Source organism: Carcharhinus amblyrhynchos, chromosome 3, assembly GCF_965287045.1.
Source record: "Carcharhinus amblyrhynchos chromosome 3, sCarAmb.v2.hapA, whole genome shotgun sequence".
NCBI lineage: Eukaryota > Metazoa > Chordata > Chondrichthyes > Carcharhiniformes > Carcharhinidae > Carcharhinus > Carcharhinus amblyrhynchos.
The window spans coordinates 35,154,016-35,169,348 of record NC_137326.1 but is presented as its reverse complement, the minus strand read 5'-3'; the positions used below and the strand labels follow the sequence as shown (position 1 = coordinate 35,169,348).

The 15,333-nt window shown below is 42.4% G+C and overlaps 1 protein-coding gene across 1 annotated transcript in view; it reads left to right on the top strand.

The window, feature by feature from the left end:
• Window positions 1-15,333, top strand: part of LOC145341373 (cadherin-related family member 3-like) — a 77,592-nt gene that overhangs the window by 15,269 nt on the left and 46,990 nt on the right. The window contains exons 4-7 of the mRNA XM_080186313.1: window positions 951-1,042; window positions 8,349-8,440; window positions 10,556-10,663; window positions 11,684-11,880. Of these exons, the coding sequence (XP_080042439.1) occupies window positions 951-1,042; window positions 8,349-8,440; window positions 10,556-10,663; window positions 11,684-11,880 (489 nt within the window). The remainder of the gene's footprint in view (window positions 1-950; window positions 1,043-8,348; window positions 8,441-10,555; window positions 10,664-11,683; window positions 11,881-15,333) is intronic.

Sequence of the window (15,333 nt, the reverse complement as noted above, 5' to 3'; positions counted from 1 at the left end):
CAAAAATTAAATGAACTCTGCAAAGGATATCACTAAAAATACCCAAGCACACATGTAAGGCGCAACGTTGTTGGATCCTGGTCTTTGAGTGGGATATTTGCTTGGTGGGTTATAACCAGTGCCTGATCCTGGAGACAGTGCTTCCAATTAGCAAAGCTCTGCACCATGACCATAAATTTGCAAAAAAATATACTCTGTGAAATACTTTTGGGAAAAACACAAAGATAGATACGAGTATCTCAGTCAGGTTATTAGGCAAATTATCAAGTGGAAGCCACGTAACACCCACACAGGACAGTGATTTACACCAGGTGGCTTTTGTATGTCTCCTAGCAACATGTTACAAAGCAGCATTGACAGTGGCTGGGAGCAGTTCATCCACTCACCAGCTCAACCAAAGAATAATGCAGAGAGGAGGAATACTTGTTCGTAGAAATTGGGAATGGGCAAAAAAAACACTTTAATCATAGTTAATTGCATAAATATTACATAACATCATTTATTTCAAATCAGAATTGAGACCAAAGTAATAAAATAACACCACATTCAGCAGTTCTCAGTGTCGTAAACTAAATAGTCTCTGGAAAATCTAGATATCGATCAACTTGCCCTAGTCAATGCTTCAGACTTCCACATCAAATTGCTTTTGCACACTGGCTTAATGGGAGCATTAACCTGTTTAATGTAAATGGGATAAGTAGCAGACAAAAGAATCGGACACAAGCATATTTAGCATTTGCCTCTCAATAATACCTCACAGGTTAATTTACAACTACCGTTTACAAACTAAGGAGTCATAACTGAGAATTGTCTCCGTGCACCATGAGTATGGAAATGATAAACACAATTTGTAAAGAACCTATTTATGATTTTATAACATAGAATATTTCTTCCCCTTGTCATTAAAAAGACTGGCCTATGTGTTTCTGTGTTTTGAAACTGTTTTGCAGATGCTGAAGTTTATATTGCAGAAAACACTGCTGTCAATACTCTAATATATAAAGTTGCTGCAAAGGATCCAGACAAAAATGATGTGTTAAAGGTAAGTCAGCATATTGTTCATGACAAAATGTCTTTTCTTATCAGGGTGATGGTTGCTAGCGCTGAGGAACTTCCCCAAGCAAAATGTCAGTATCAAATACTTGCAGGTCCATGTCAAAGTGCCTTAACCTTCATCATAGAAGATAAATTCTTATTGCATGAGTGTAACATTTATACCAACCATCTCAGCTATTCCTGTGGTCTGTCTGAGTGGAGCTGCTAAATTATTGCCATGTTCAGAATAGTTTTGTGCCCCAAACCTATATGTGTGCTAGGAAATAGACTGCAACTATCCAAACCTATCTCCTGCAGGATCTTTACATTGAACAGAAAGAGAAGATTTTCTGGATAGCTGACCTGGCTTGATTCAAGCCAAGAGTCCAAGAGGGGCTCATTTCTATCCAATCAACAAAGGCCAACAACAGCCCCTTCTTTTAACAATTGCTCTTCTCTTCCTGATTTAGGCACAATCGTTTGAAAGACTGTCTGCAGCTTGGCGTAATCCTTTTAAAATTAAGCAGATGGTCAACTAATCATAGAATAGAATCCCTACAGCGCAGGAGGAGACCATTCAGCCATTAAGTCTGCATTGACCACAACCCCTGTAATGTGTGGGGACTCTATTCCTGTAACCCCACACATTTATCTTGCTAATTCCCCTGACACTAGGGTTAATTTAGCATGGCCAATCAACCTAACCCACACATCTATGGATTGCTGGGGAAAACAGAACGCATGGAGGAAACACACGGGAAGAACATGCAAGCTCCACACAGACAGTGACCCAAGGCCGGAATTGAACCTGGGATCCTGGTGCTTTGATGCAGCAGTGCTAACCACTGTGCCACCATGCCGCCCAACTAATATGAACATGGAAACAAGATAATTTATTTTTAAGAAGCTATGACACGGATAATAACACAATTGAGTTACAACACTTGCAAGCAAAGTATTTTATCATGGCAAACTTCTGCCAGCAAAAGTATTTTGCAAAGAAATGTTGAGAATTTCATCTTATGTTAGATTGTGATATTTATGGAAGTCACCTTTTAGATTTTGGCTGGACTGCAATTGTTCTAATGCAGGTTCTCCCGTATTTAATCACTTGTCTAATAAATATTAAAATGGCCTGAAGATTCTGGAGGTACTGCCTCTGTAGATGGTGCTGTAACATACTGTTAGCTCATATTACATGACATAGCTGCCAAATGGAATAAACTCACTTTTGGATTGTTGTGACAGGGAAAAAAATATAAGTTACTTAAGAAGCATAAAGGATTCAGACATAAGCAGTAACATATATAGCCCTGAATATGAATTGAGGATGGGGGTAACTCACAAGATAAAAGGCACTCATTGTCAACTGTAGCCATGGCTAAATGTGAGACAGAGAAATGCAATGCTGTAAAAAGCATGTTGAAAAATAGAACAAGCAAGTAATGATTTGGGAAAAAAAAAAGTGATTGTTAGGAATGAAACAAGTAATCCTGAACAAATTCCATTAGGAAGCAAATCAAAGTTTCTAACAGGAGGAAGGTCAAATGTAGGTCCAGAAGTGAGAACATTTCAGCCAACATTGGGAAAGAACAACTGGGGATATGAAAGCACGAGAAAGATCAGGAAATGAACTGGAGACCAGTTACCAGCAGTGTACCACAGGGGTCAGCGCTGGGTCCTCTGCTATTTGTGATTTTTATCAATGACTAGGAAGATGGGACTGAAGGGTGGGGCAGTAAATTTGCTGATGACGCCAAGATTGGTGGAGTAGGGAATGAGGTGGAGGGCTCTTGCAGGCTTCAAAGAGACATTGATAGGATGCAGAGCTGGACCGAAAAATGGCAGATGGAGTTTAACCCTGATAAGTGTGAGGTGATTCGTTTTGGTAAAACAAATTTGAATGCAGATTACAGGGTCAACGGCAGGGTTCTGAGGAATGTGGAGGAACAGAGAGATCTTGGGGTTCATATCCACAGATCTCTGAAGGTTGCCACTCAGGTGGATAGAGCCGTGAAGAAGGCCTATAGTGTGTTAACGTTTATTAACAGGGGGTTTGAGTTTAAGAGCTGTGGGATTATGCTACAACTGTAAGGGATCTTGGTGAGTCCACATTGGGAGAATTGTGTGCAGTTCTGGTCACTTCACTGTAGGAGGGATATGGAAGCATTGGAGAAGGTGCAGAGGAGATTTACCAGGATGCTGCCTGGTTTGGAGGGTAGGACTTGTGAGGAAAGGTTGAGGGAGCTAGGGCTTTTCGCTTTAGAGGAGAGGAGGATGAGAGGCAGCTTAATAGAAGTTTATAAGATGATGAGAGGGACAGATAGAGTGGACTTGCAGAGACTATTTCCTTGGGTGGGTGTAGCTGTTACTTGGGGGCATAACTATAAGATCATGGTGGGAAATATAGGAGGGATGTCTGAGGTAGGTTCTTTACTCAGAGAGTGGTTGGGGTGTGGAATGGACTGCCTGCTGTGATAGTGCAGTTGGACACTTCAGGAGTTTTCAAACAGTTACTGGATAGGCACATGGAGCACACTAGAATGATATGGAGTGGGTTAGCTTGATCTTGATTTCGGACAAAGCTCAGCACGACACTGAGGGCTGAAGGGCCTGTACTGTGCTGTACTGTTCTATGTTCTATGAAAACTGGACACAAAACTGAAATCAGATGCTGCCGTTGTGTTGAAGGAAGAATGCTGACTTTTCCCTCTCACTCCCTACCCTCAGCTAAAGGTTAATCCATCTCAACTCCCTCTGAAGCACCAAGGTCTCATGCAGCAAGGACAGTATGCATTCCTTGCAGCTAATACCAAACTCCCAAATTTTAAAACTAACACTGACAGATACACTTGCATCTCATTAAAAGGATTCCTTGCCGGAATCCCACCCCACACCACGTCCACCCCCCACCCTCCCCCCACCACATTGGATCAAGAAGGCACGTTGGCTTCCAATTAGCCCAAAGGGTGTATTGACCATCAAATATCATCATTTTTAATTTGCTTACTAAGGAACATAAGAACTAGGAGCAGGAGTAGGCCATCTGGCCCCTCGAGCCTGCTTCGCCATTCATGGATTCAGCTCCACTTACCCGCCTGCTCACCAAAACCCTTAATTCCTTCACTGTTCAAAAATTCATCTATCCTTGCCTTAAAACATTCAGTGAGATAGCCTCAACTGCTTCACTGGGCAGGGAATTCCACAGATTCACAACCCTTTGGGTGTAGAAGTTCCTCCTCAACTCAGTCCTATCTTCAGCTTCACTGGTCTGGATGAACGTTTCGGTGATGAGACCCACAGCACCACATCCCAACATTGTGACAAGAACCTTGTGCCACAATCCAAACAATTACAGATTGAGAATTGATCAAGGTTGTAGGTTTGAGCACCAGAGCAATAATGTTGCTGAGAGGGGCAGAGCTTCAGTACCTTGAGGTGGCAAGGTGCTTCCACATATTGATCAATTTAGGAGACATACACTCAGAAATCTGGAAACGCTGTTGGCAGACTGGAGCGCAAATGAATTCTGAGTACGGACTCATTGTATGAAAACCCTGCCAAAAGACAGAGAACACAGGGAATTGCACAATGTATGATTCTTCTCCATGCGTTGACACATCTCTTCTTGTACACTACACCTTCACCTTTCAAGATTATAAATGAGATTGGAGAACACCTCAGCCTCAATATTGCACAGTCAAGAATAAACATGGCATCACTTTGCAGAACATGTAAATAAGGTCCATTCCAATAGCACGCTTGACAATAAGGTTGAAGCATAAGTGATATCGAGAATGATCTGGAAAAAGACCACCCTCTGTGGTGATATGGTGGTACACTACATAGATAAGAGGCCCATGGCAGTGACATCAGCATTAAGTGTGGGGAGGGACCACAGAGTGAGATTGCAGTGCCCCAATCTCCTCTCACATGGCCACTGATGGATGCCACCAATGGCCACAGTGATAGACTGCAACTCCTGCACCAGTGCAGGACTGATGTTCAGGACCAAGGCCTCCATGGTAGCTGCCATTCTCAGTAAGAAGTCTGACAACTCCAGGTTTAAGTCCAACTGATTTATTTGATAGTAAATGCCATTCTACCAGTGTTGACTCAATGCATCGGCATACTGGCACTATCACCTCAGACAGAAGGTGGATGGGCTCCGCTATTGTTTATTGTGATCTGAGGGGGCAGCTGACACTTCCTTCTGATGTTCTGATGATCATCACTGCAGCTCCAGCAACTGACTTAGGACTGAATATGGAGCCTTGTCACCTGACTTGGGCTCAGCAGTTCCTGGCCTCCAGTGGACCTGAAACTGTTGGTGACCTCGAATATCAGTCCCTCCAGCTGCTGTGGACCAGACTGTGCATTGTGCTCACCAGATTATGACTCTGAAGCTGCTCTAGAACCCAGTCCCGCCAGGGTGTATATCTTTGCACTAGTGGAGGGTGTGGGTAACAGCTGTGACGGTTTGCTGCTGTGCTCTCCTAGAATCCTTATCCAAGGTGTTGTCAGGACCAGAGTTAAGGGCCTGGCTGGTGGGTAAGAACATTAGAACATAAGAACTAAGAAATAGGAGCAGGAGTAGGCCATCTAGCCCTTTGACCCTGCCCCGCCATTCAGTAAGATCACGGCTGATCTGAAGTGGATCAGTTCCACTTTCCTGCTCTCTTCCCATAACCCTTAATTCCCGTCTATCAGAAACCTATCTACCCGTGACTTAAATATATTTAGCGAGGCAGCCTCCACCACTTCAACGGGCAGAGAATTCCAGAGATTCACCACCCTTTGAGTGAATAAGTTCCTCCTCAACTCTGATCTAAACTGCCCCCCTCTTATCTTGCGGCTGTGCCCTCTAGTCCTGCTATCCTTTCTAAGCGGGAAGAATCTCTCTACCTCTACCCTATCCATCCCCTTCATTGTCTTATATGTCTCTATAAGATCCCACCTCAGCCTTCTAAACTCCAACGAGTACAGACCCAGTCTATTTAGTCTCTCTTCATAGGCCAACCCCCTCATCTCTGGTATCAGCCTAGTGAACCTCCTCTGCACTCCCTCCAAGGCCAGTATATCCTTGCGCAAGTGCAGGGACCAAAACTGCACACAGTACTCCAGCTGCGGCCTCACCAATGCCCTGTACAGTTGCAGCAAGACCTCCCTGCTTTTATATTCTATCCCCCTCGCTATAAAGGCCAAGATGCCCTCGGGTGCTTGGCTGAGGTGCCTATGAATGAGAGTCGAGATAATTAGCGCCTGACTAGCGAATCTAAAACAGGATGAAACACCCACAGTCTGATTGCCTGAGGGATGAACTGGTGCAGGATCCTTACGTGGGTATTTGCTGCTAATCTCATTGTCATAGAAAAATAGAAAATATGAACAGGAGTAGACCTTTCAGCCCTTTGAGCTTAATTCATTATAATTCATTCATTATGACCTTGGCTGATCATCCAAATTAATAGCCTGACCTTGCCTTTCCCCCATATCCTTTGATCGGCTTTGCCGCAAAATCTATATCTAACTCCTTCTTGAAAACATACAATGTTTGTGCCTGTTGCTGCAGACACAGTCGAAGTGCTCTTCGGTTAGCTCAATGGCTTAGTTTTTGAACTGAGATAGGACCTTGAGTTCCGGCACTCCACATGCAGTCTGGAACTTGTGTACGATCTTGTTCTGCATGAAGTCAGACGCAGAGAGTGTGAGCAGGAGCATGCCAGGGAAGATGATAAGGATGCCTGGCATATATAGGTGGTATGGGGAGTCATGAATGGGATGAGGACATGGTCTCCAGAAGAGATGAGCCCAAATGGAGATGTGAGGGTGTGTATGAGTGAATGGTGATGTCCCTTGAGCTGTCAGTAAGTAAGATGCCAATGAATGTGTAATGGGCTTGTGAATGTGTGCGCTTAGAGTGACAAGATGATTGCCTTACCCTGGTGGCACAGACAAAAACATTCCATCCTCTTTCTGCACAGGGTGTTTGACTTCTTCTGTGCAGTGTTGGCACTGACCATTGCCAATGCCTCTCAAATTGGATCAGTGAATTTGCTGGATTTCCTGTGGCCAGAGTGGAGCAGAGGTGGGCCTCGACTGTGTTCAAAAGGTGTTACAGTGGGGCATCACTGAATTTGGGGGCTGCCATCTTCTTGGCTTTTGGAGCCATGTCGTTGGTAGGGTAGTGCTGGGCTACAGACATTGAAAACACTATGGGCAGGATTTTCCAGCCGCGCTCACCCCGAAACAGGAAAATCCCCCCTGAGGTCATTAGACCTTTGCATGGTCCTGTCCTGCCCACTATGTTTCTCATGGTGTGCAGGATGGAAAAATTTCGCCCCGTATGCGGCTGCACATTGAATATAGCGCCCGGAGTGAGGATGTGGCAAACTCATGACCAGATGGGTGAACCAGAGGCTGCCCGCCAGCAATCCAGCATGTTTTCCATGCATATTTAATAGGGGGAAAAGCAGATGATGTGGTGCAAAAACCCGCCATTGCAACACACTGATTTTCACACTTGCCACTGCATTTAGTGTCCTGAGAGGACAATTCCGCCCAATAATACTGGATTAAAGGGATGTTCTGTATTGATTCTGTTTCAAACTGAGTGGTAGATTGTAAACAAGCTAGGTATATGCAGAGCTAAATGTTCAGAGAGACACTATGGTTTGGCCCTGTAACATGAATAAAAAAATGGATACCAAACAAACTCATATTGAACAAAGCTTTTGTTCATTAATGAATGTGCTGTGAAGCTTAACTTATGTCACTGAGAAATAATGGTTGTTACTGTCCTATTTGCAGAGGAATAAGAAGGAAAATTCCTCTTGTTGCTAGTTTGAGTAAAGTCAGACTGAGCACATAATGAAATATCAGCATTTGCATCTTCCTTATTTTTCTTGATAACATAGCAAAGTATCATCACTTAAGAGTGAGCATTTTCAGGTGAGCATTCTAGTAACGTATCTTCAGAGCTTTGTGCAAAACAAGGAAAACACAATAGAAATGAAATAGTAATACCAAAAGAGAAAATGCTGGAAAATCTCAGCAGGCCTTTAAGTTGTCTGGACTCGAAACATCAGCACTTTCCTGCCCCTTACAAATGCTGCCAGACCTGCTGAGATTTTCCAGCATTTTTTCTTTTGGTTTTAGATTCCAGCATCTGCAGTAATTTGCTTTTATGAAATAGTAATACATTTGTCTGTTACAAACACTAACATGCATTTAGATTTATTTTTACTTAAGACATTTAATGAGTGCATTTTTGAATTTCTTTCAGAAATTTTAATAGAATTTTCTTTCAACAGTACTCACTATCAGGCACCACAGACTTTTGGATAGATAATACAGGTTCAATATCTGTGGCAAGAACACTTGATTATGAAAATGCAACAAAGAGGTAAACTGTGTATGGCTTAGTATGATTTACTTTGATTGTGTTTTCTAAAGGGAAAAAATAAGAGATTTATATTCATAAACATCTTATCACCTCCTCTTCAGGACATCCCACAGTGTTCAAGACCAATTTTATAATTTTGAAATTCAGTCACTGTTATTAGGCAAATATACCAGAACAACTTTACTTCAGCTTGGCCTCACAAACACTGAGTGAGATGTATAGTGATGTAATTTGGTTTTGGCAGAGAGGGGAAGGCTAGTCAAGGATAACAGAGAATTATATACTTGTTTTCCAAATTTGAGGATTTTCTTATGAGAAGAAGTTGAGCGGATTGAGCTTGCAGTCATTGGAGTTTAGAAGAACGAGAGGCGACCTTATTGAAACTTAACAGATTCTCAGGGATTTGACGGGGTAGATGTGAGAGGTTGTTTCCTCTAGTTGGTGAGTCTAGGCTCAGAGGGCTTAATCTCAGAGTAAGGGGTCACCCATTTAAGACAGAGATGAGGAAGAATTTCTTCTCTCTGAGGACTGTAGATGCTGGGTCATTAAGTATGTTCAAGGCTGAGATAGACATATTTTTAATCAGTAAGGGAATCAAGGGTCATAGGAATAAGGCGGGAAAGTGGAGTTGACGATTATCATTTCAGATCAGTCATGATGGAGCAGGCTCGAGGGGACGAATGGCTGACTTCTGCTCCTATGCCTTATGGTCTTATGGCGTTAGCATCGTCTAATCTTACAGCCACCTGAACAGGTGAATGGGGCCTTAGTTTAATTTTATATCCACAAGCTGTGACCTCTAACAGTGTAGCACTTCCCTAATATTGCACTGAAGTATTAGCCCAGATTGTGTGCTCAAGTCCCTTGAGTGGGTCTTGAACCCACAATCTGTTTCTGATCTGTCTACAAGGTCAATCTGTTTACTTCAGTCTAATATGAAGTGACCTGACAATTTGAATCAAATTTGTTTAATTTCTATAAAACTAAACAAGGCGATAAATAATAACTCCATTTTAATAAAGCAAATTTTAAGCACAGATTTAAAAGGACAAATTTCTTTTCTTCCATCCCACCCAATTTATTGTGTAACCGGTTATAGTTAAATGGGAATTCATTTCTTTCCTGAAAGGCAAAACATTGCAAATGTAAATCTGAAAGAAAAAGAAGAAATACAGAAATCACTCAGAAGGTCAGTCAGTTTTTATGTAGAGAAATGATGGGCAGAATTTTCACCCTCAAATGGGGCAAGTACAGGAGGACAGCTGAGAAATTTTGCACCCACCAGTCAGCATGCCAGTTTGCCAGCACTGTTCTGGTCTGTGGCCATTTTCTCCGTCAGCCCTTCAGCTACCAGAGCTGCCCATCATCCTTATTTGGATGGCTGGTGCATTTTCTGATCACTTCTGGGAAAATCACCACCGGTTGACTCCTATTTGAGACCAGCATTGGGGTCTTGGGGTCTTGATTTAATACCAAGTCTTGCCTGATGTGTGTTCATTTTCCAAGTTTAGTTCTTCATCAGGACTGAACTCTGACGGAGGGTCGCACCTGAAACATGGCACCTGGAGCAGTTTGGGTGCGATAGATCACAACACAAAACTTACAACTCTTGTAATGTCTTTCAGCCAGCATAATGATCCATCACAAATAGAGTTTCCACACTGGGATCCATTTGAAATCCGGCCTCATCACACTCTCTGATTGATTTTGGTATTGTCGATATACTAGCGATTGTCTATCTAGTTGCACAAAGCCTTTTCCTCCTTTGCAATTCCTAACCTCTCACCATTAAGAAAATATTCTTGTAATTCTTAGATCCAAAGTTAATTACCTTAACTTTCTCTACATTTGGTTTCTATCTGCTGTAGCTCTCCCATGTTTCTTTGTATTGCCTTGCAGCCATCTACACAATGCTCTAAATCTCCCTGTAACCTTGGATAGACAAAGCATTATTCCTTCACCTATGTTATTGAGGTACATGGTGTAAAGTTGAGGTCTGATGCCTGGATAACATTACAAATGGGAATGCATTCAATGTTAGTTTCAATAGTATTCTGAAAGTAGATTATTAACAGTGCTTCTGTGTTTAACGATACAAATGATTATCATTTGTAGCTATTCGTTGTCAGTGAAGGTAGAGGATGCAAATGGTCTGTTTATTACTGGAATTGTGAAAGTGTTCATCACCAACGTCAATGACAATAACCCAGTGTTGTCTTGCACGTAAGTATCTGTAATTATCTTATGAACTATAGTGTATATGGGGACCTGTTTAACTGGATTGTGCAGCTGGCAGGCCGTCCCATCACCCCCATGCCCCCACATCCCCCCACAATGGAATGTCCGCCACCCTCACCCCCCAGTATTTCCCTTGCAGAACCGTGCATCACATTTCCACCACAGAGGCCCTCCCCAAACAAACGGAACCTCCGTGCAGAACACACCCGCACTCCCAACCCCCCCACCCCATGGAATATCCCCCCAGTATCATTGATTAGGTGCAGTGACCAGGCAACGTCAGAGGGCAGTGCACGGGATGTCCCTCTCCCCCCGTGTGCTGAACCCATCTGTTTAGCTCCTTTGGCTGCTGCTAACCAGTGCATGTTGTGGAGAACCTGTCGTGATTCACATCAACTTGAAGACATACTGACATTAATGGGGTTTTTTTAAGTTTGTTTATTTGTGGCACAAGTTAACACTGCAATGAATTTACTGTGAAAACCCCCTAGTTACCACACTCCAGCGCCTGTTCAGGTACACAGAGGGAAAGTTTAGCATGGTCAATGCACCTAAGCAGCATGTCTTTTGGACTGTGGGAGGAAACTGGAGCATCAGAGGAAACCCACGTTGACACAGGGAGGATGGCAGTGACCTAAGCCGGGAATTGAACCTGGGCTCCTGGTACTGTGAGACAGCAGTGCTAACCGCTGTGCAATTCAACATGGGAGGGCAATCAGACATAAAGTCCCGATAATCATATTTAAATTCATTCAAATTAAAAGTCAGGATTCCTGTTATGTCATGGTAGGGGGTGTGGGTGGGGGCGGGTGATTTGTTTGGGGAAATCCTGTTAGTGTCAAAGCCATTCTGGGACTCCCGTGTGATTCTCTGCCCCTCTGCCATTCCTGTCTCCCCCCCGAAAATGGAAGCAGAAAATCCCGGCCTGCAATATATTTAATAGTGGGTTTAAAAAGTGAGCAATGTTTTCCTTTGTTTCACTCTAACTAAGTTTATTTTGTGTAGTTTCAAAAATAGAACTAATGGCAAAGAAACTGATATGGAAGAAAACTCGAACTCAGGGAATACAGCAATTATAAGCTTAGATGAAGAGCTTGCAGTTGGAACCGTTATTGCAATTTGCACAGCTACAGATGCTGATCAAATAGGCCGTATCACTTACCAGCTTGATCCTGCAAATAATTATTTTGCCATTGATGAAGGTAAGCTCTTCATTAATTATACATTTGTAGATATATTGCTGATTTCCTTGCTGATTCCGGCTTTACAGCCTATCAATACAGCTTTTAATTCTTAGGCCAACAGTTGAGTATGACATGTAAAACAAATCTGTGCTGCGTAACTTTTGAAAAATGCACATACATTTGTAAATTAGAATTTCATTTTGGTGGTACCTCACTGTCTTGGACATATATGGTGTTCATTTTTTTTAAGTTTATTTATTATTGTCACAAGTAGGCTTACATTCACACTGCAATGAAGTTACTGTGAAAATCCCCTAGTCACCACACTCTGGTACCTGTTCAGGTACACTGAGGGAGAATTTAGCATGGCCAATGCATCTAACCAGCACATCTTTCAGATTGTGGGAGGAAACTGTAACATCCTGAGGAAACCCATGCAGAGATGGGGAGAGCGTGAAAGCTTCATAGAAACAGTGATCCAAGCCAGGAATTGAACCCAGACACTGTGAAGCAGCAGTGATAACCGCTGTGCCACTGTGCCGTCCCTACATTATGTTGTCTCTTCTCAATCCTCTTCCCTCCTCTTCCTTGTCTCTTTGAATGTGACCAACAGTAGTTATGAAGAAGGTCACACATGTTGGGTAGAATTTAATGACCTCTGCCAAGGTGCATTTTGAGCTGGGGAGGTATTTAATTGGGCCAGAAAGTGCCAGTGCAGGGCAGTCATGATATGAGAAGCTCAAAAAGCTTCCTTACGGTGAGGGTGGTAAAGGAAAGGGGGTGTAGGGAGTGGTGGGTTCCCTCATTATCAGGGAAATACCTGATCAAGAGACCCCTCATTAAGGGAAGGATGGCAGCTGAGACCCAGCACAAGCTTTTTCTTATAATGCCCTTCCCTGCTCCTGGGGCTCCTACCCCACAAACTCCCATCCTGCCTGCACTCACGTGTGGTGTGAGTCCAATGGCAATCCTTTGCCTCTCCCGAGATGCATTACCAATAGCTGCCACTGGAGCTGCTAGCAATGCACAGTTGCCAATCTCTGATTGGCTGGCAGCTCATGGGAGCTGAATTTCTGCCCCCTGGGTTCCTTAATCCTGGAGCAGTCCCGCTGCTCGCCACTTACATGCTTGTCCAGCACCTAATTCAACAGGCCTTCCCAAAGTTGGCAACCTGTTCCTTGCAGCCTTGCAAGAACTTTGCTGCTTTGCTTAATAACTGCCCATGATCAATGTGACTGAAGAGTTAGTGCCCCATTTTCTGAAGAGTTGAATAAGTCATCCATCGGAGTTATGAAGAATCACAGCCCAGCCTGATCCTCTCTTCATATTTTGCTTACTCCTCTTCTCCACCAATGATTGAAGACAATGCAAATACTGTGAACTTATTGTATCATTATCACAATATATTTCATAATTTGAACGTTTACATTTACACGATTTGAATGATTATAGTACAAGTGTGCCATTGGAAACAGCATTTTAAAGATAACAAATCGGTGATGTTTAAGGCTGAATAAGGTGGCTTTAATAAACAACAACTTGCATTTATTTAGATCCTTAAATGGAGTAAAATGTCCCAAGGCATTTCACATGAGCATGATCAGACGTAACTGGACACCGAGGGATGTAAGGAGATATTAGAATTGATGTTAAAAAGTTCAGCCTGAGGAAGTTTTTAAGGAGCAATTTCAAGAGAAAAGGAGAGTAGGCAGCAATGTTTCAGAAGGGAATTCAAGGCCTACACTGCCGAGAGCACGGTCACCAATGATGGGGTGAAGGAAATCAACGACACGCAAGACAGCAGAATTGGTGCAGAGATCTTGGATGTCTGTAGGGCTGGAACTGTATTACAGACCTCAGGAGGGGGCAAAGCCATTGAGAGATTGGAACACAAGTTTGAGGATTTTAAAATCAAAGTGCTGTCAGGCTGACATCCAATTTACCTCAGCAAGCACAGAGGAAAGCTACATTAGTTATGATTTGACTTTTGAGAAACCTTTGAAAATGATAACTTTACAGATTAATAATGAATTAACTTCAGATTAGATTAATGTTCCTACTTGCTCTGCCTGACCGAAGGAAATTGGCCTCTCATATCATTGGGAATCAGTAAAAACTGACATGCAATCATTACTTAATTAGACCACAAAAAAGAAGAAAACTATAGCTGCAATACATTCTTTAACTTTTACTTTTAATTACGTACTATGCGTTATTAAATGCAAACACAGAACATTTATTTGTATTTTCAGTTTTGGCCAGATTAGACTGACCACTGGCATGATTATTGCAACCTTGTGTTAAGCTTTATACATATAATGAATTTCCTGATCATCAAAGTGCTGAATGATAAGCTAAGGAGCACTAATTTGTATACAGATCTGTTATCAAACATTTCTTCTTCATCAATTAGCTGAAATATTTGATTTAAGATAGTATTTCCTATTACATTCTGAACCTTTTCAACCCAAGTGTAATAGTATTTTTCATTTGGCCTTGAGGTGAACATGACAGAGATGTAGAAATAAGGAAGGAGCAATTCTATTTGCAGAGTTAAGCCACAACTGAACAGAGTATTGCTAGTGGCTGTGCCAGCTCAATGGTACATGTTAGCAGTAGGATTCTAGATGGAAGAACACTGCAGGTAGGAGCAAATTCCCACTAGTAAACCGACCGATGCCAAAAATACTACTGGGGTCAACTGGGATCAAAAACTAAACTTAACACTGTGATTAACGATTAACCAGCAGAAAGCAAAAAGTGACAAAAATTCGAATGAAGAGAAATGTTTCAGATATTATTCCAAAACTGTGGAATTATTCTTCTTTCTGGTGCCTTGTAATAATGATAACTTTATTCAAGAAACACATTCACAGCCCAAAGGCTAAATTGCAGTGTGACTTACATCAAAAAATTCATATATAAACTAAGTGATCAGGATTTTAAAAAATGCAAAAATGTAATAATCTTGCAGCAAACAAATTCAGCAGGTAACCAGGAAATGGTGTACAGGATATGAAAAGAAGGATAATAGTGAATTTAAATTACTTTAAAATAAAAAACGAATGCACCTACCTCACAGCGCCAGAGACCCGGGTTCAATTCCAGCATTGGATCTCTGTCTGTGTGGAGTTTGCGCATTCTCCCCATCTCTGCGTGGGTTTCCTCTGGGTGCATGAGTTTCCTCCCACAGTCCAAAGATGTGTGGGTTAGGTGTACTGGCCCTGCTAAATTGATCCTTCATGTCAGGGGAATTTTCAGGGTAAATATGTACCTTTATGGGGATAGGACCTGGGTGGGATTTTTGTTGGTGCAGGCTTGATGGGCTGAATGGCCTCTTTCGGCACTGTAGTTTTCTATGATTCTATGATCTTATGACAAATATTCTTGCTTGTAGAGTTTTAGTATTGGCTTTGATGCACTATTCACCTCCTAGCAATCATGGATCATTGTGTGTGTGCCCATCTTATC